We start from the raw sequence: 21,930 nt of genomic DNA, 5'->3' as shown, positions 1-21,930 counted from the left end.
CAATTATAAGTTCCCCAACCCAAATACTTCCCTTGTTGACAAGCGTCTGACCAAACAGATAATCACCGCTATCGGGTAGTGTCACTGATATACATAGGTGACTTCTTACAGCATCCTTTATTTTATTTCTTGTATGCTCATGTTATGTTCTGGTGTAACTTTCGGTTTTGTATTCATAAATGCATCAAGCTTTCATCAGGATTATTTTGAAAGGCCACGGGGATGCATGATTTCTACAGCTTCCGCGGTTTTTTCTTTATTAGAATTATTTGTTTTCGGTCCATCATATCTTTATGATGTAGAATCCTAGTTCAATTACCTCTAAAACCATGACAATATCCTTGATAACCTCAATGATTTTCTTTACGTTCAACGTATTGAAATTTAGATCAAGATAAGAAATCGGAACACGAAAATTGACCAACTGACAAGATAGACAGCTTTACGTTGATAATAAGTGGGTTAAAAATTTTTAGAGATAATGAATAAGCAGAGAGAGAGAGAGAGACAGAGAGAGAGAGAGAGAGAGAGAGAGAGAGAGAGAGAGAGAGAGAGAGAGAGAGAGAGAGAGAGAGAGAGAGAGAGAGAGTCATCTCCAATCCTACAATTTTCCTCGGCCAGAGTCAGATTGGTCTGGGGTAAGAATTCTGATAGGAATAATTTGGCGGGAGGGTGGGCAGCCGGGAGGCTGGGAAAAGCCCAGTCGTTGAAGGTTAAACTTCCTGCACAAACCTGAGCGAAGATTTTCGTAAATTGCAAACACGTCTACAGAAAAATCTGGCTATGGTGCAGAAAGCTGTAACTTATCTCCTTAAATCATAACTGTTATTACTTATACAGTCTGTCTCTTTCCGTCAGTAACAATGCGTGACTTTATAGCTTAATCATTTCGTTCGTGTTGTGCGTCGGATGGGCAAGGTGACATTACTTACCCTTGCCTGCATCCGAATACACTGCTTGTAGCTCCATGAACAGCCCCATAGCAACACAACCATCTTAAAAATGTATTTGGATTAGTTTCTCCTATCGACTTCACTCTTATAAAAATATGCAAAACACAAACCTTCGTAGTCATTAGTCAGTTTTGTTATCGAAAGCATCGAACATTTCACTTTGCTTCCCGGACACGTAATAATATCGTGCTTGTGGCGCAAAAGGAAGTGATGACCAACAGTATTCTCAGAGCACTGTGTTGTCATTGTTGTTATAACCTACGTAATATTTTCAGTTGCAACGTCATTTATATTTATAGTAGCACTATGTAAATACCTCGCATGATACACAATGACATAATACTGATACGCCAAAGTTAATTAATAGATAGGGTATAGTATAGCTGGAGAACAATCAAGTTGGAATGAAGTTTTTTTTAACGCACACACACACACACACACACACACACACACACACACACACACACACACACACACACACACACGATAATTCTATGTAAACAGCTTTCGCTTATTTATTTGTACAGATCTGTCTTAAATCAATGCTCGCCACTAATTCATTTTGAAGTGAGACGCTGGATTTCAACATCAAGAGGTAGTTGCTAATGTTCATGCCGGAGTGCACGTCAGGATCTGTTTGCCATCAGTAATCTTATCTCACCTTTTTAATTTCTATTTTTTATATTTTCGATGTACAAATTGGTTTCATTTTCTATTATACCTTTACAATTGTATACTGCAACAACACCATCATGACTTTTCCCAGACATACATACATGAACCTCTTTGGCTCTGTGATGCTTTCAAATTGTCGTCAGTATTATCTACCTTCCCCCTTTTTTTTTGTGGAGAAATTGATGATAGTAGTGCATTATCTGTAAAATATACAGATATGACCAATTATCTCCCCAACACACGAGCACACACACGTACACACACACACACACACACACACACACACACTTTCCCAAGCTTACTCATATTATATCATCAATGTATTGGTAGTATTGTCCGGCATTAATTGATATTGTTCTCGCCCCGTGATACCATACGTGAAGCGGCGTAGATATGAGTCTTCTTCGCCTACTGAGGTCAGCAAGAGATCTCGGCTTTTATGTAGCGCGGCACTCGCCCTTCTTAGCCACATGTCTGCTATCTCCCAAGTCAATCACATATGTAATCACATTTAAGCCCAGAACCAGGAAGTTGAAGTGTTATTGTTAAGACATGGCTGAAGATAGGCGGCTAAGAAACATTTCATGATTGTATACTTCATTACTTTTTATGGAAGGGAAGAAGTTGTCTTTCCAAAACTGATTATGTTATTTAAAAATTGTATGGTTTGGGTGATATTTATATACATACGTACATTCCCTTTGTTTTGAGAGAAAATAGTCAAGAATTTTTACAGATTAGATCCAGTGACGCCACAGGTCAAATTGTTCTGAAAAGATTATTATCAGTAAAGTCAGGTGACAAAAAGCTGCGCAGTATTTCGGGTATATGATGCGGGTGCCACTTTTACAGTGTGTTACGTGTAGTGTTTGTCTGGTGACACGGTGGGTATAGAGCGCACATTTTCATTTATTTCTATATATCTATTAGTATACATACATAAAGTTACCTTGCATATTTACGGCTACTTTGTATGCTGCCCACGGCTAGGGCAACACGCGAAACATTCTATAGACCACTTGTTGGGTGAGGTGCGAAAGTGAAAGCGAGAGATCTTGGAGGCATTCTCTCTCTTTCTCTCTCTCTCGTAGACTTCTGCGTAAACTACTGAAACATTTTTACCTCTCATATGAACTGTTTTCAGAGGTCACGGAAAAGATAAATCAATCGTTCTCATTTTTTTTCTTCCATACATAACCTTGTTAAATTATCATCGAAATTCATCAAAACCCCAAATATATGTGGACATTTAAGAACAGTGCACGGCAGCATTATCTTGTAAATGTTGTTTTAAATGAGTAAAAACAAAGATGCCCACAACTTCTAACGTTCTATAGCTCTTAGTAAATCGCAACAGTGAGAAGGGAATGATGTCAGTCATCCTGAGAATGTCATAGGTGAACAGTGTCACACTCACATAAACGTGGAGCCTACGAGAGTCTGGGTGACCATGAGACAATGTATGAACTGCTCTTGTATTCATCTGAGGATAATGAATGGTTCATCACTATATCCTCGAAGGACTGTCATGTGTTCATACAAGAACGTTTCCAGTACAGTGGTACGTATACGTTTGTATATGTACGAGTACTAGAAACCTCGCTAGTATGACTCGCTCTGTAGATTCTGGTGCGTTGCCATCAACAATCGTAAGGAAAGTACTTACTTATAATCTTGAACTTTAAACACACTGAGATGTTTAGTGTACTATCACTTTCGTAAGAAGCTTGCCATTATCTATAAGGGCGTCCCAAGCAACGCATAGAAAGTAAACATGAAAAACAAATGATTTCACTATCTTTCTCCTTATCAAACTGTAAGATTTTACAAGGACGAGGATGCATGACAGTTGATAAAAGCAGCTTGCAGGTGGCCTTCAGGGTACAGGTGATGATTGCAGCATGAGTTTGGGGGGTCAGGTGGTCACACATCTGTCAAGGTCGGAGCGATCTTGCCATTCTTTGTGTAAATATTATACGAAAAACAATAAATGCATAGGATTTTAACGTTTGGAGGGATAGGGTCTTGCAAGATAGATGTTAATATGTATATGAGGAAGTTTTTTAGGACAATGGTGCACCGTTGCAAGAATATTAAGGATGGTGCAAGATCGGCATTATCACGCAGGCTCACCCTTACCTCCCCGTCCCCCTCACCCTCGTCACAACACTGGGATGGCGGCCAGCAGTGAGGAGAAAGGGCTGCTCGGGGCGGCCACCAGACCTCATAGACGATACGGGAGTACTGCAGTCAACATGAAGAAGCCGGAGAACGTGATCAAGCACCGTGTCTCGAAGCAAGACACTATACAAGGCATCGCCCTTAGATATGGTGTTACGGTGAGTGCCACTGCCAGACAGGGTGTAGCTTGGAGGTGTTCTAAGCAATGGTTTATACATAGACTTTGACACTGCTGTAGGTAGCTTAGTGGAAAGATGTGCTTTAAGGTATCGGTACTATAGTAGAGAGTGTGTAGCAATGAAATGGTTATTAGGTAAGGTGTGTCTTACCTGGATGTCAGTTTTGGTCTGTAATGAAGGGAGAGTATCATATTGGATATAAAACCAGCCTGTTATCTACTCTTATTATTTACATGCCTTGTTAGTGTGCAGAATATGGAAAGAAAATAAATTTTTTTTGTTTTTGTTTGGGCAAGCAACTGTCACAAACTGAAAACTCTAGTAGAGACTGCACATGATAGCGTGTTTTCATGGATGTCTTATATCACTTGAAGTAGCTGTATAGCCAAACAAAATTTCTGAGAAAGTGATATTAAAGTTGAAGGTACAATAGCCTATCTGCATGACGTCGAGAAGTTATTATTACCAAAAGCAGATGTTTATGTATTCTATTGCCACCCCTTTCCTGGAAAAACAAGACTAGGAGTCTGGTGGGAAAGCTGTGTTTTAGGGTTTGGGAGGCAAAAATAGGCTAATAGAAAATTCTAAGGAGAATTTTTTTTTTTGGTAATAAAAATCTAAGGTGAATGAACACTAATTTTGGAAAATATCCGGAAACAGTCATTAAACAGAGAATATCTTCCAAAACTTTCTTGTTAGTATTACTGTGTATTTCTTAAAGTGAGCCTCAATGGTATGGATTTAGAATCTGTGATGCACTGCAAAACATATCGCCATTGTAACTTAACCATGCATAATCTGAAACAGCCCTGACACGTGTTGTAGAGTGGGTATTCATATCCGTATGTGTGTCATTTAGCCTCAGGAAGTTTTGCTTCAGGTGTTTGCTGCTTCCATTATGTTAAGTTAGGGCAAAATAGGTTAGGTTGCATTGTATATATGTATCTGATATATTGTGTAATGTTATTATCAATTTTGTAAATAGAGATGTTTTGTGAGGCATTCAGACTGTCTGAGAATGATGTGGGCTTTGTGTAATATTTATGGCAGCTCCTATTAGAGCTACCACAACGGATTGCTTATCTCCATTCCATCTAATTCCATTTTTTCTCTTGCTATCTTAATTCATGTTTTCTGTAATTTCATTGATAAATCTGAAGTGTCATTTTCAGAGTTGTGTGATCTTATTGTTTGGATTTTCTTGAAAGATATTTTCTATGCTCTGTATTTGTTGTCCCTTTTTAACATTGTACATATGAGCTTGAGTTGCCTCTTCACCTTGCCTGCCAGCCATCATTGCTCATCTTGCCATAGAGAAACTAATTCAGTCTTAGAAGATATGATACTAGTACATTGTAAGAATAACATTGAGAACAGAATAGTTTTTTATATCCATGTTCATGTATTGAGTCAGTCATAAATAGATATTGGAAATAGGTAATATAGTGATTGGACAGTCAAAGCATACCCAAATACACTTGCATCTTGATAATCATTGTGGCCTGATTGGTAACGTATTGTACCTCTCGTTTCCTGTGAGTGTCTTGGCAAAGATTCAATATTGAGGTTTAAAATTTTATTCTTTATCTTTATAGGCTGAAAAATGTAGTCCATCTTTTTGCATTATTATACTGATTTTATCATTCCACAACATTTTCAACTTTTCCTCTTTTGCTTATCTTATCTCTCAAGTAGCATAGGTCATTCACCTAATTGTGGTCTTTCTTCTCAACCTGTTTTAGACCAATGATGCCTTTTATGGTTTTTTGTCACTATTGAACCTTGAGCACACTGCTCATATGTAAAATATTATACGGAAGTACAGCTTTCAATCTTACAAGGAAATTAACCCTTTGGACTTCGTAGTGAATCATAAACCAGTAGTGGAGTGTACTCTTGTCACCTGTAGTCACTTACGTAAGTCCTTGACCAGCCTCTTTCTTGCTTCCTAGTTGGTAAGAAAAAAAAAAGAAAATGGTGTGACTTCCTACCTTACCTGACGTACCTGTTACTGATCTACTTTCACTTCGGACTTTCATACTCCCTTGATGACTATGAGACCATGAAGCATCTCCAAGCTTTTAATTCTATTTTGCCTTCTACATTCTTTACATTACCTGTATCTTTTAGTAGAGTAGCTATTTCAGATTATTCAAGGCTTATATATTATAAAAGCAGAAGATAGAAATACGAGATTATATATAAAAGTAAAGGATGGCCTAGAAGTGCATGGTTAAATTTCTCAGATTACAACTTATAGAATACAATTGGCTAGGTGGAGGCTCTTTGGGCGTGTCTCCTTGCATACTAATATAGTGCTTGGTCCTAACTTAACTTTCTCTTTTATGCTCTTTACATTATTTTGCCTCTCCAATCCCTCTTTGTCTGCAGTTATCATTTATCATTTCTTGAATATTGCACCCATCACTCCATGTTTTTTGCCTCTGATTTTTTCAGATTTTTTTACATGTATCTCAGAGTGCCTTATGTGAATATGAAATTGAAGGTTGCTGAATTTCTCTGCATTAGTGTACTGTTATTTTGCTATATGTCAATGGAGATGTGATATTTCAGGTGGAGACAATTAAGCAGCACAACAAATTATGGACAGTGGAAGCAATGTTTCTTCACGACTTCCTGGAGGTGCCTGTCAGTCGAGATATGTATGAAGTGGTCACTAGTTCCTGCAACTCCTCATCAAATCACATAGATGCCTCTGACAGGTAAATGTCTTTTATTTCTGCTTGGGACCATGAAGGTAACAGTAGCCTATCTGCTCAGTGAGATGGGAGTCATGTCCATTGGCCACACAGGGAAAAATTGAATCATCTTGAGTTTGATCATTGGTCTGGCCAAAGAAGGTGTACAGTAGAGCATCATGGACTGTCAGTGACTGGAGATCTATTGCTAAGAATTTATCTTTTATGGATTTCAATACTTGCTATGGTCATCAAGTTTTAGGAAGAATCAGGTTACAAACTTTCTGTCCTGTTGTAAGTTAGGATGGAAAGGAGCAAAGGAAATAGTTATGAATATTTATGGCATAGAGTTTGTTTTACTATATTTTACTTCTGTAAAGAATTGTGAATGAGTAAGACATTATGGGAGTGCTTCCGGAAACAGCTTGCAGTAGTTTCTGGAATTGGTAGCTAGATATTTGTGATAAAAGATGGATTTTTTTTTTATTCATTGATTGTTTATTGATTGTTTAAATGTAATTCATACAGAGGACTGGACAGAATTTTTCTATCCTAATAGATAATTGATAATATTTCACAATATTATGTTAACTTCTTTATGATAAATGGTATTCACATGAGACAACATCGTTATAATTCAGCTACAAATTAATGATAAAGTTCTGACTTTAGTATCAAGAATTTAGAATAAGAATATTGAATAAATACTTTTCATTCTGCTCTTGAAAATTTTGAAATTATTAGTCCAATTCTTTATGTTATCAGATAATGTGTCGTAAACATTAGGACCAAGACTGTATCAAATGCTTATACACAGCTGTTCTTGCTTGAGGATTAATAAGAAGTAGAAGTGTTATGAGCATTCCGAGATGGAAAATGAAATGTTAATTTTTTCACTTTAAAAAGAGGGAAGATGAGTAAGCATTACATTTATAAATTCAAATGTGGAATGAGAAGATTTCAAAATCTGACAATTGTATATAGAAAGACATACAGTGATTTTTCCACTAAAAGTTACATATTCATGATGTTCTCAGATTAAATTCTGTTGAGGAGACCTAAACAGAGTTTTAAAATTGATGATATTGTCCTGTATTTTGCAGCTCTGAGGTGAGCTGTTCTCCCAGCAGCACACCTAAGGTATGCCACTCACCATCCACTTCCAGTGGCCTTCTTGACTGCTCAGAAACAAGTCCTAATGACTTTCTCTCCAAGATAGATTCAAATATTGCACTTATGAAGTCCAATATTGAAAGAATGGAGACTCATGCATAGTAAGTCATGCTGTATGCCTTTTAAGTTTACATATCATATCAGGAGAAATAAGTATGATACCAAATGTAGTTCTAGTGAAGGTTGTTTGATATTAAAGTTCTGTAAGGTTTCAAAGACTTTGCATGAAGTCTCATTTGAGATATTCTCATTAACAATGGTGCTATTCATGGCCAGTTCCCCCTTAATATGGCCATATCTGTGTTGCCTGATAAGATCACATTCTCATGAAAATTCCAAACACATAGCTAGTCTAATAATAAATCATACTAAATTTTGAACTCTTACATTGTTTGTTTGCTCAGTAACATATTCAGCCTTCAATAGTGTGTGATTTCAAACAATTTTATTTTAATTCCTGTCTTAGAAAAGAATATTATATTGATTTCAAGCCCATAAAAGGTAATAGACCAACTGTGCCAAAAATGTTTAGCTTTATCATTGTAACAAAGAAAGCTCATTTTGATTGCTCTGTTTGGAGACAAAAAACAAAACAAAAAAATCATTAGCTTATTGAGAAGGAAGTAGGATGCTGTTTGAGACAAAAGTCAAATATGTAATTCAGATAATAATAATAGCCCTGGATGTGATTCAGGTGGAAAAGTAACCTGTTGAGTTACTAAACTGCAAGTTCTTTATATATAGCAGTATTAACTTACACCCTCATTATGAAATGGCTTTTTTGGAAATTGAGACAACTGAACATCATTCTATTTTTATGGTATGCAAAGGAAAGTTTGGTGTCTATACTTGTTATAGTATTACTCAGTAAACTTCCATAGAGCTCAAATATTCAAATGAAATACTCATGTAACAAGTCAGTGAAGATTCAGTCTTTGAATTCTCAGACACTAAATGTATATGTAAAGTTTATTTCTATCACTAGGCAAGTTTTATGCAATGTACAATTGTTACCAGAATTGTGATCATAGAAAATCTTGATTTGTGTGCATCATGGCCTTGTGTCTTTCAAGACTGTCTAATTAATGAACTCAATATTGAATGCATTTGGCTGTCATTATAAATGCATCACTTCAAATACCTGTGTGATGTTTGCTACCTGAATTCATCTTATACAAAGATGTGATGCTTGCCTGATTTCCATATATGACAATGTTTTCAGTATAAGCCATATTCTGTGCAACAGTTGTTATATATATATATATATATATATATATATATATATATATATATATATATATATATATATATATATATATATATATATATATATATATATATATATATATATATATATATATATATATATATATATATATATATATATATATATATATATATATATATATATATATATATATATATATATATATATATATATATATATATATATATATATATATATATATATATATATATATATATATATATATATATATATATATATATATATATATATATATATATATATATATATATACACACACACACACACTTTAATGGATTTCTTTATTGTCCAATCATGGTATGTTATGTTATTAATTGAAGTTGAAATGCTTCTGTATGATCCAAGTATGTTTGAGTTTCAGTGAAAATTAGTATATTTTGTCCTAATACTCCACAGTTCTATTAGAGAAGCTTGTAGCATTCCAAAAAAGTGTATGAATATAGAAGGTCTGACTATATGAAAATGAAATATTATGGTTTACTGCCACATCAAGAAAAAAAAAACTGTCTTTACCACAAGTTGCCCTGCTGTCATTCATAGCACTGACTCATGGGAGAGGGACATAGTAAAGGGAAACAGTTCAACAATACCTAGTAATTCATTTTAATATACAAAAGTACAAACCATACCACAGCTGTCTCTACCTTGGTATGGATTTTGTTTGTTACATGCTTGCTCCTCTAGATATTTGTTAGGGCTTCTTCTTGGGATGGTAATAATAGGAGAGTATCTTATCTCTGCTTTATACTCTCTCATATTTGAAATTTCATCCTGCATTAACAGTTCATCACTCTTCCTACTTCTTACTCGCTCCACACTTTATTATTGTAGTATTATTAGATGTATCATGTTCATAAGTCTGCTGTTACTTCTTATTATCTTACCTCTTAACTGATGCTAGCTCATATTTAAAGTTCTCTGTTATATTTACATTTTCTTCACTGTTCCTAAGTCTTTTTTATTTCTTATTCTTTTTTTCATCACAATATCATTTGATGTTACATATTGATAGTTCTGCAGTTACATACATCTTAAGATGTCCCTTATTGATGAAGAATCACTCTTTGTACAACCATGACTTGCATATCACCAAATTTGCATTGTGGAACTACTTGGAAAAAGGAGAATAATTTATGTGCTGCTTATCTTGTGCATAATTGTTTTAACGTAGCAAAATGTTATAACTTCAGCCTTTTTTTTATTTTTATTTTATTTTTTTATTTATTTATTTAATTTATTTTTTTTATGTAATAACTGTGTGACTGAACTCTATGAAATCCTGCAGTGATTAATCTTATGAAATTGTCTAATGTAATTTTCTTGAAAAAGGCATTGTATCTCTTTGATGTTGATCCTGAGTGAAGTGATCACAGTGCCTATAGCTACTGGATGCAAAATTAAACACACTATTACAGAATCATTTATCTTTGCTAACTGTTATAAATGTCAAGATATGCTAATGCTTAGTGATTTTTTGGTGATTAATTTTACACACCTTAACTTACTTCCATACATAGTTTTTTTGAAGGATGATTAAGGCATGTAATACTAGAATGAAAAAATGGTTAAATGTTCAGTCAAGTTTTCATCTCAGTTACCCAAATCACACCTTGAGAATTACAAATTTATTCAAATATTCTTACTGCCATGAATGTTATGGAAGCATTGAAAGTATGTGAGGTGTATTGGGCTGATTTAGGTGGAATGTTGGATACAAAACCTCACCTTGTTTTTCTCCTGTCATACGTAAATAATGTATTTGTGGTGAGGATAGTTTAGGTCTGTTATTTCAGTAACCGCTGCTTTATTGCCCTGAGATTATTTGGGCATAGTGTCAACAGTGATGTCATGCACAATGGGCACTCAGTCTTGTAGGTTGTTTGTTGGCTTGTCTGCTGCTTGTCATCTTGCTTCCTGTATTTTCTGTATTAGTTTTTGTAGTGTAATATTGCTTCTAGTCATCCCAGTATGTTTATTTTTAGCAATGATTAAGTCTGTACTCAATATGCTCTCCTGTTTTATGTGTTTACTGATAATGGTGCTAACTTGAATTTATATGCGTTAAGAAAAAGTTGCATTTGAAACTTTCATTTGTCATAGATTTGCAGAATGCTTTTAATATATTTTCACACTTTATGTTTCAAGTTGTGTATGTGAAAGGCTGTAGTTTGAGTCAATTAACAGTTATTTAAAACATGGTTTGGGGGGCAAATGGCTACCTTTATGAAAAAGAATTTACCTGATGATGGAATGAAACATTGGCTTCTATTGCAAAGTTAAGTGGACTTTAGTTTCTGGATACATCTTAAAGTATTTGGAGCTTTTGGGTTTTCAGAATTTTGGATGAAATATTGTTGATTTATACAATTTTCTGTTGTAGTATCTGCAGAAACTTAAATCATGACAAGATTCATGTTGAAAATTAGCTGAGAGCTATTGAATTGGTTGTTATTGGAGTTGAGTTATAACTGAGAAGCTAAGATGTGAGGTAATGATTCTTGTTTCAGCTTTTCTCTTTTGCAGGATATGCTATCCTGATTTAGAGATTAATAGAGTAACTTTGTAGGAATGCATACAGTGACTGTTGTAAGAGTGAACCTCATGTCTAGAATTAGATTCTGTAAGAATAAATGTGTGGCAGTGGAGAAGTCAGTACTGTATAATGTGTTACTTGAACCAAAGTCTAGGTACATGATCGTAAGAAGTAAAGTATTGCCATTATCATTAACACCAAATTACACAGTTTCCATTATTTTATGGAAATTGCATAGAGCAGTGTGACATAACAAGACTGTCTCTTTTTATTCTCTGTAGCTTTCATTTACTTCATTAACACTATGTAGATGTGCTTAGCAAACTGAAGAGGTTTCATTTATACTGTAATTGTTTATCTGTGTAGATTAACAATTGTCCCTTCTCTATTGGACATGTGCACAATCATGAATATATATGAATTTAGATATATTGATATTTTGATGGACAAAGTGCAGTTCAGTGGGCTGTAGGTTATGCTGCATCATTTGTATACAGTATTTACATTTCTTTTATGAAGACAAATAGAGTATAGATATGAATGTATAGCAAGGAAAATATGTACTATGCTTTATTAGAATATGAAGCTCATAGGTTATGCAACAAAGGTAATGAAAAGATTTAGAAGGAAGGTTAGCTTAGTTGATATGAAGCTTGTGCTTAGACCAGGTTGAGGGACCACTGATGTCATATTGTTCCACAGATCTAGGAATATATATATATATATATATATATATATATATATATATATATATATATATATATATATATATATATATATATATATATTATAGATAGATAGATAGATATATAGATAGATAGAAAGATATACAGTATATAGTGCCTATTTTTTGTTGATCAAGAGAAAGCATTTGATAAAACATCAAAATAATTGGTTCATCTTAGAAATTTGATGATTGAAGTGTAGTGGGTTAGCTAAATGATGGCAATGAGTGCAGATACTACAAGACAAATTAGGCTAAGGATGGAGTTGAGGCAAATTTTTACCCATATGTAGGTGCGTGTCAGGGATTCATTTTAAGCATCTTGTTATTCAGTGTGGTTCATGAAGATTTGTCTTGTGATTATTGGGTGACTCCAGTAAGAGTTGTATGAAGATGATGTGATATTGACTGAGACAGTGATGTTAGGGTGGAATCTGAACTTAGAAGATAGGGAGAGGTAAGGCAACAGAGGAAATATGCCAAAAATGAATTACAAAGCTCCTAGATTTTTTTCTAAAGAATTGAGGGAACTTATGAATGCTTTTTCTACCACATAAAAGTCCATTTCCAAGGGTTCTAGCTGCTGATAGCATTAAGATTTTAAGAGAAAGATGGGGAAACAGAACATGTGTATAATAAGGTTTTGTTGTATTAAAAGGATCACATTATAGTATAGCCTTTGCTTGGTAAAGCTCAATGCTATTTGTATCAGGTAGTAGTGGCACTCTTCTTCTCTTGTATATATAATACCCATGAATACCCATGTGGTGCTTTAGATATAGTACTAGTATACATAATCATATTTTCCAAAGTATTTTGATATAGGAAAAATTATTTTTGAAATCACAGAGTATTAAATTTAGGTTATTTACATAGTAAATACTATGAAGTGAATCATAACACTAAAGTGATTTGTCTTCATTTGTGCATTGGTGACATGACAATTGAACCTTGCATGTGTGCTGCACACAGTTTTTATGGAGTTATAAGTGTTGAAAAGTTTGCATCAATTATTTGAACAAACTTGAGAGAGAGATCCACAAATTTTTTTCCTGAAACATATTACAAAAGGCATTAATGGACTGTATTGTGATATAATTTGTATGACTGAGATGGTGATTTGGTACATTTTAACTCTTAACCTCCAAACAGGCATCATTCACCTTTTAAGTAACATAATTTTTCTTCATTGCATCATTTATCTGCAGAATTACTAAACATAAAAAAAAACATTGATGTTAGTAAGATACTTTGCAAATCTTCATGTTTGTAATGCAAATATCCATATTTGTGTAGATAGACTGATTCGGTGATAGAAGGCAGAAATTAGGAAACTATATACTTGCTACTGAAATCATGTTAAAATGTGTGAACTGGTTGTGGCAGTAATTATAGGATAGGATAGGAGGGACATAACTTTCCCATATCTGTCACTTTAAACCATCATATGCAATTTTCTTCTTACTATGCAGTAACCAAATACATTCTTTGCATGAAAAAGTTAGTATCTTAGAAAACCAAATCTGCTGGCTGTCTGAATATAATTAAAATCCATTAGTCTTCTTGTCTGAATAGTAGAGCATGATGATTGGGTATTAGTCTTTTCTTACTGTTTGAAGAATGTCAGTGCTTGTGATTCAGAACAAATTTTATCCTGATACTCAAACTGGATCTATATATTATCAGATCCTTTACATAGATTGTTGTATGTCACTTTTGTCCTTCTCATAGGTTTCCACATGTTCCTCGTGCATTATGTAAATTACTAAATTAACATTGACTGTAACAATCAGTCTGGCTTTCTTGGTCATAATGCTGTAATCAAGCCACCCTCTTTAGAGAAAGGAATTTTTTAATGTTCATTAACAGTACATTAGTTTCCACTTGGGAGAAGTAATAAGGATCCTCATGACAGAACCCCTTCAGTTCTGATTATGAGATAAGAAAATCAGCTGAATAAGTTAATATAATTGTGGTAAACCTTAAGCAGTTTGTATATCCATTCTTCTTAAACAGCTTGCATAAAAATTAGTATAGAGAAAAAATTGAACAGAATGGGATGGGAGTAGGAAGTGATCACCATGTTTATGACAGTCCCAGCCATCAGTAATATTTTCTACACTTAGATGTGCAACAATTTTCAAGGACAAAATTATTGTTTCATGATAAATTTGGATGTGTCATGAACTAATAACAAATTCAGTGACAAAATATGCTGCTAAGTAGTCCACCATGTGAAATAACAAAGAAGTTGCATAGTTTGAAAACATTCAGGAATCAGAGCTAAGATCCGAGATTTGCAAGATGAACTGCACAAAACAGTAGATAACCTTATTACATGTGAGCGATTCAACAGAAGTGCACTATAAGTATATTTCATAGAAGCTCTCAGGAAATAGACAATACAGTAATATGCCGTCAGGCCTCCATGTGGCAGTCCCTTTATGAAATATATCTACCCATTTCCACCAATTATCCCCATCCATGAATTTGTCCAATCATATTTTAAAGCTCGCTAATGTCTTGATTGAAGGTATTTTTATATTGAACATAACAACATTAAAGAAAATGAGAGAAACTGCAAGAAGCTGTCCGAGGTAAAATCTTACAGCTCATGTATGAAATGTATTTAGATAAATTAATGTTTGCAGCCAGACTTTACATTTTTTTTTTTTTTATGGAAGTTGATTTTCAAGAGTTCATATGCTTAACAAATGTTCTTTATCACAAATGCTTTATGGTCATGAGAGAGAGAGAGAGAGAGAGAGAGAGAGAGAGAGAGAGAGAGAGAGAGAGAGAGAGAGAGAGAGAGAGAGAGAGAGAGAGAGATGTATATGATGGTGAAGGGAGCATATGATGGTGAAGGGAGCAATTGCTTGTGTGTGTGTGTGTGTGTGTGTGTGTTCACCACGGTTGCCTGCTGGTTACCCAGCCAGTCTTCCCCATTACGGAGCGAGCTCAGAGCTCATAGACCGATCTTTGAGTAGGACTGAAACCACAACACACTCCACACACCGGGAAAGCGAGGCCACAACCCTTTGAGTGAGCTATATCAAAATGCACGTTTCTGTCTGGTGTACGTGTGGAATTTTTGTTGATGACTTTTGTATAGAAGCATATAGATCATCCTTATGACACATATTGCTTGTCCTATGAATGCTATGCTACTCTTAGCAATGAAAGGTGACTTGCACATCAATTACATGTTGGGATGAATAATCCTGAGGGTTAATGTTTACATTTACTAAAAACTTGGTATCAAAACTGGACATCTTTCTACATACGTAATAATAGAGTTGTGCTTTTTAAAAATTATAAATCACGTATTATCAGGCAGCATCCAAGTGAATGACCTAATACTGTAATGGCAGTGTTTGAAGCAGAAAAATGAACATATTTATCTGGAACAGCATAATTTAAACTTGATCAAGATTATGAAACTGTTTTGTTTTCCTAATACATAATTGAACACTATCTTCATTCTATATAGTGCTATATAGTACATATGTATGTCTGGCTGCATTTTAGTTGGTCACTTTTTGTGATATTTGTTTTACACTGTAACAGCTAAAGGAATGGGTGCAGTTATTTGAAGTAAGTGTGTGATTGCATTGTGGTAATATGCTATTTGAAAGGCTAACGTTAAGGTAGGAATGTAGCGTATGTGGAAGAAAATTTGAAAGGAAGATACTTTTAAGGAATATGAATGCTGTTTGAGATAAATTGGGCTTAGACAGGAACTTTTTAATGGTTTTCTTAAGGAAGAGTTCCCAAAATGAAACAAGGCAGTAGACATTTAAAATTTAAGTAATGAGATGAAGTATTTTGTACTTTGAAATGCATTCAGCTGAAGGCAATCAGGTTTATCAGGTAGTGCATCACAGTTACTGTAAAATAAACTGTGATTGAATGTCAGTGAAGAATTGGCACTTTGTCAATTTTTTATTAAATATTAAATATTAAATTTTCAGTAGCAAATGCCTTTGTGGTAATAATGATAATGATAGTAATGATAATAATGTTAATATACAAACAGTTTTTCTTTGTGGTAATGAGGTGTGTGCTTAAAGATATTGACTAACAGTGTGTTGTATTTGTTATTATTATTATTTTTCATGGCCATGAAGAAGGCTACTACTGATAACATTATTATTATTTTTACTTTCTCTGTGGGTTCATGTAGAATATTGTTGTATTTGAAGGAATATGGATGAAAGTTTTACATTGTTGTCACATGGGACTTGCTCTTATGTTCACAAAGGAGGTGAATAATTGATCAAGTTGTAATAGAAAATACTTTATCTGAAACAAAAGTCAAGGATCTTCTTTTGTCATAATTCAGTAACATATGCCTTCTGTAGCATTCAATACATATTTTGTAAGAGCTTGTAGTGATGTACTACACTTAGTTCCTAATAAAGTGACCATGTTTAAAAGTACAGTTTTATTGAAACTCCTGCTCAATTTCATATGTTGGAAAATATCAAGCCTTGCACAGTATGAATTGAGCTGAATGCTTCTTCTATCCATCTCTTTATGAAGGCAATCTTTGACACAGCTTGGTCATGTTATTCACCTCTGATTCTTCCACTGCTGAATGACATTTGTGTTGCTTTGTTTTCTGTCTAATTTTCCTGCTCTGGATATTTTTTGTACTGAACTGCTTTAGTATTTTGAGCTCTAAAAACTATTGAAATCAACATCTGATAATATCTTTGTATAAAATCTTGCATGTTATCAGGGAGTGTGTTAAGTCTTGTTCTACTAGATGCATGTATACTGAAGTCAGCATAAAGGGCATGAGTTCCTTTAACCACAGTACTATAACATACAATTTTATTGTATCTTAGTTGAAATAATCTGAGAACTATTATTCAAAGCTTTTGCTATTCATGATTTTGTACTGCATTTACAATTGCACCTAAACTTGTTTGCTAATTAATTAAACTTACTGGAATAGAAAAGAAGAATCTATTTTTGGTGGAGGTTGGTCTAGCAAAAGCTAGGAAAAATGAGGCATGTTAACTGAAGGTACTTTATCATTCACTCCTGTACTATTGGGAAGACTATAAGCTCCAGTGATTAAAATGCATTTCTTGAAAAAATAACTATTCTTTGCTGTTTATGATGCATTTTTCATTTCAGGTTAGAGTTTTCCCAATACATAGTCCTTAAGATACAAACATTATATGCCAATTAGCCTTGTTTTACAGATTTCAAATTATGATTTAATACAAGTAAGTTAATCAAGTCATATGGACAAATATTTATGTAAATTTTAAGATGAATTAGCTGTCCATCAGAGGACTAGTCTCATTTGTTATGGAATTATTGTCTGTTGTGGGTATATTTGTATTGATTTTCTCTTAGATAGGAATTCAGTTTAATTTTGGAGCTATGAAACAAAGGTAATGAAAACAAGTTTATTAGTTGCTTCAATTTTGTAGCAAAATATGAATTTTACTTTCATATATAGATTTGTAACTAAGTAAAGGAGCACTTTCTAATCAGACCAGGTTTAGACTATCATGTACTTGTAATGGATTTATAGATAGCTTATATGTGTATAGTTGGATATGATGTGTGATTCTGAAGAAACCACAATGATTAGGAAAGAATGAAATGAAGTAGTGGACTAAATGGATAAGGAAAAGAAAGTACTGTATGTGAGAACGTTGAATCTTGTGGAAAACAAAACAAATATAGATTACTCTTTTAGTAAACTAGACGGTTGACTGTTTAGTTGTCCAATAAGAAAAAAGGAAGAGACAGTATCAAGTAAGGTGTAAGTGGTGATCAAAGAACAAAAATTAAGAAAGGAGTGATGTTGCCTATATCGTCTTGCTATCCCAGTAGGAGCAGAAGACTAGTAATCCTGCCATCCTTTGTATATAATGTGTGTTAGGTATGTAAAAGTAAGTATCCTTGTATAATATGAGAAAGTCTTTGCTATGCTTTGAGTGATAAACAGGGTGAGCTATACATACAAGAAAATAAGCTTAATTGCAGTACTCTGCAGGCAAGTATTTTCAACCCAACTCATCTTCACTGCCCTTGCTTATGCAGACTGCATTGTTCAATTGCACTGGAGTAAAGTTAAGTATAACACTAAGATACTCTCCTTGCTGATGCATGCATGGATTTATTGAGCTGCAGTTGTAGCTTGTTGCAGATTAGCAGCATCACATTTCTGGCATTATCACATCTGATCGTAATGACTCAACATGGGAAAAAATACTAACACATATTTTATGGTCATGAGCTATAAGGGAGAGCTTGCAAACTGATCACAGTGCTTAATTTTCATTTTAATCTCTTGCAGTCCTATGGTTGACAGAATGGAGGTGGATGACTCACGGTGTAACAACAGTGGACAGCGTTGTAACTCCACAGGGCGGGAAAACCTGTATCAGAATGGCTGGCATGACCCCATGGCCACACCGCACACCATCGTTAACCCAGGACGCACCATAACAATGTCTCTCAAAAGATTACTACGTGAACATGAGGAGCTTTATGAGTTATAGCAATATCATACCTGACGCTAATTTATAAGGTCACCTACATGGACACAAATATGTAAGTATGAGAAGTTCAACATGCTTGAGGAAAGTTATTTCTGTAAAGTTCATTTAAGGGATAGTTTTTGTATCACTATTTATTTGAGGTAGAAATTTTTCAGCATGAGTTGTAAGGTTTACAGCAGTGTGACATGTTTGCCAAAGTGTTGTATATGGGACTTGTCCTTTTATGAATGATTGTGTTGTAAGGGACCCAGTACAGTGCATGTCTTTCACCTATTACATGAAGCACTTGTGTTGCTTTGTAACAGTATTTGGGAGTTATAGAAAACCAAAAGTGTGTTTTTTTTTCTTATTGACTGTATAGTAGAAATATGCAAAACTCTAAGTAAGGAAGTCTTTATGCCTTATTCTGTATTTATTTTAAGGGGATGGATTTCAATATAGGTCATGTTGTATTAGTTTGTGAACAGTTATTTCTTATTTAGCTGCCGATCTTGTGAACTACTGTATATTCTTGATATCTTCTCAAAACATATTTTTAATGATGAACATATTACAAATCTCAAAGATGTATGAGGTTAGGGCAGTGATACAGGATCAGATTATGTACCTATATAATGTTAATGTACAGTATGTGAAATGTATATGGGACTAACATGTATTTATGCTTTGTGTTATACGTTCTAAAGAAATTGGTTTCCTGAACATAGAAGTAAAATGAATATAGTAAATATAATATATATTTTGTTGCTGCTATTAATATTATTACATATTATTATTATTATTATTATTATTATTATTATTATTATTATTATTATTATTATTAGGTATTTATCTTCTTTCATATCACATTCCATTAGATAAGAGTAGTAACCTTTAAAGTGCTGTGTTGCAATAGAGTTGTGTGCAACATAGCTATTTTTATAGGGTTTTGGAGATTATTTGCTCTAACTTTAAACTAGTTTGCTGGTGTGTAATTTTAGAAGAGTTTAAGATGCACAACTATTAATGTTATTGTTATTATTATTATTATTATTATTATTATTATTATTATTATTATTATTATTATTATTATTATTATTATTTCTATTGTCATTATTATTTTCATTGTTACTATCAGTGTCATCATCTTACAAAGAGCAATACAGAGGAGGGGAGGAGCTTTTCCCTTACACTCTCCTCTTCTGTTCCCTCTTGTGACCTACAGAACATGCAGAGGACACGCTCTCTGCACCCTTTGCCACGGGGCACAGGGTCTCTTTCATTATCCAGCCAGGCCAACAGTACCATGTAGCTGTAGTTCACATTGTGGTGGGTGACATCACAACATCTCTATGGCTAAAGGCTCAGAAGATAAGATGGATGTTGTTTTAGTGTTAGGGAATGTATCAGTGTGTGTGTGTGTGTGTGTGTGTGTGTGTGTGTGTGTGTGTGTGTGTGTGTGTGTGTGTGTGTGTCCTGAGAGACTAGAAATTATCTTTGCCACTTCCTGTAGGGTAAACAGGGTGAAGTATGAAGAAATGTTGCTATTATTATTATTATTATTATTATTATTATTATTATTATTATTATTTATTATTACTTTGTATTGGTATGAAGCCCAGTTACATGTTTAATGGCTGTATTGAAGGAAGATTGCCTTTGTATTTCTCATATTGTGCAAGGTGACTGCAAGTGATAGATGTGAAGAGACTGATACCATCCTTCTCTTTGTATTGTAATAAGGCATGACGTCTTGTACACTCCTCTTCAAGATAAATCTGACCATGGTATAGACAGATGATTAATTATTATTATTGTTATTATTATTATTATTATTATTATTATTATTATTATTATTATTATTATTATTATTATTATTGGTTTTATTGTTACTCTTGTTGAAGGGGATGTCAGACTGGTATATAGATATAGATAATTGTATTTATTATTATTATTATTATTATTATTATTATTATTATTATTATTATTATCATTATTATTATTATTATTATTATTATTATTATTATTATTATTATTATTATTGGTTTTATTGTTACTCTTGTTACAGGGGATGTCAGACTGGTATCTAGATATAAATAATTGTATTTATTATTGTTATTACTAGTATTTTTATTATTATTATTATTATTACTATTATTATTATTATTATTATCATTATCATTATCATTATCATTATCATTATTATTATTATTACTGAAATTACCTCTTCACTTTGTGATTATACATTTTGTACTGTTATTATTTTTATTGCCGTTTATTGTGCTTGGTTACTCTTAAGTTCCAATGCATAATACTATTTTGCCGTGCAGTTCACTTCTTTGAGTTTGTAGCACACATTTGCAGTCTTTGCATCTTCAACCAAGGTTTATTACTTTCACTTAATGAGTTTTTTTTATATAATGCTTCTAGGAATACATATTTATTTGAGAAGTCTTGCCATAATCAATTAGATACTCGTATTATTATTTATACATTGTATAATGTTAAGTGCGAAAAACAACATATCCTTCAAGTATGAATTGCTTTATTTATCCAGACTTCACTCCGCTGGTTGGTGTCCTCGTAAGTTGTGTGTCTCGGAAACGTCTCAGATCTCAGTGTTTGCCCGTTGTCTCTTGATCTTCGCTGATGGAAACTGGTTTGGTTGAGCTGATGTGTTGACACCATCATACCGTTATCAAATCCTTGTGCTCTTGCCTTTCTTTTTCTTTCTCCCTTTCTCTATACTATTTGGTGAAGCATCTTGAGTGTTTGATTGGCTCTGCTCTCTGCCTTTGCTCTTCGATATACATATAGTAATGGAGGTAAAGGAAGGAGCGCCATGACCACCACAGCCTTGGTACTTTTCTGGGTGTAATACAGTAAGATCATCCACCCGAACCCACTGTAATATGACATCGAATATACTTAATGTTAACTCAGTGACTGACAGGAACTGTGTATGCAATGGTACTGCAAAAAAATATTACATAAGCCATCTAAGTATCCCTGGAAATCT

The 21,930-nt window shown here is 33.8% G+C and overlaps 1 protein-coding gene across 1 annotated transcript; it reads left to right on the top strand.

Annotated features, from left to right (window-relative positions):
- Positions 1 to 3,761: 3,761 nt before the first annotated feature.
- Positions 3,762 to 21,447, top strand: LOC123503924 (lysM and putative peptidoglycan-binding domain-containing protein 2-like). Its single transcript, XM_045254036.1, has 4 exons — positions 3,762 to 3,967; positions 6,563 to 6,711; positions 7,791 to 7,961; positions 18,728 to 21,447. The coding sequence occupies exons 1-4, from the start codon at positions 3,803 to 3,805 to the stop codon at positions 18,930 to 18,932; spliced, it is 690 nt and encodes a 229-aa protein (XP_045109971.1). The 5' UTR covers positions 3,762 to 3,802; the 3' UTR covers positions 18,933 to 21,447.
- The last annotated feature ends 483 nt before the right edge of the window (positions 21,448 to 21,930 follow it).

The sequence above is a fragment of the Portunus trituberculatus genome, chromosome 15 (genome assembly GCF_017591435.1).
Source record: "Portunus trituberculatus isolate SZX2019 chromosome 15, ASM1759143v1, whole genome shotgun sequence".
NCBI lineage: Eukaryota > Metazoa > Arthropoda > Malacostraca > Decapoda > Portunidae > Portunus > Portunus trituberculatus.
This window is presented reverse-complemented; position numbering and strand designations above follow the sequence as displayed.

Bases quoted from the DNA above. Each gene is read 5' to 3' on its own strand.
- LOC123503924 (XM_045254036.1), top strand. From the start codon at position 3,803: ATGGCGGCCAGCAGTGAGGAGAAAGGGCTGCTCGGGGCGGCCACCAGA. The intron at 6,712-7,790 runs GTAAATGTCTTT...TGTATTTTGCAG, and splicing joins CACATAGATGCCTCTGACAG to CTCTGAGGTGAGCTGTTCTC. The intron at 7,962-18,727 runs GTAAGTCATGCT...AATCTCTTGCAG, and splicing joins AGAATGGAGACTCATGCATA to TCCTATGGTTGACAGAATGG.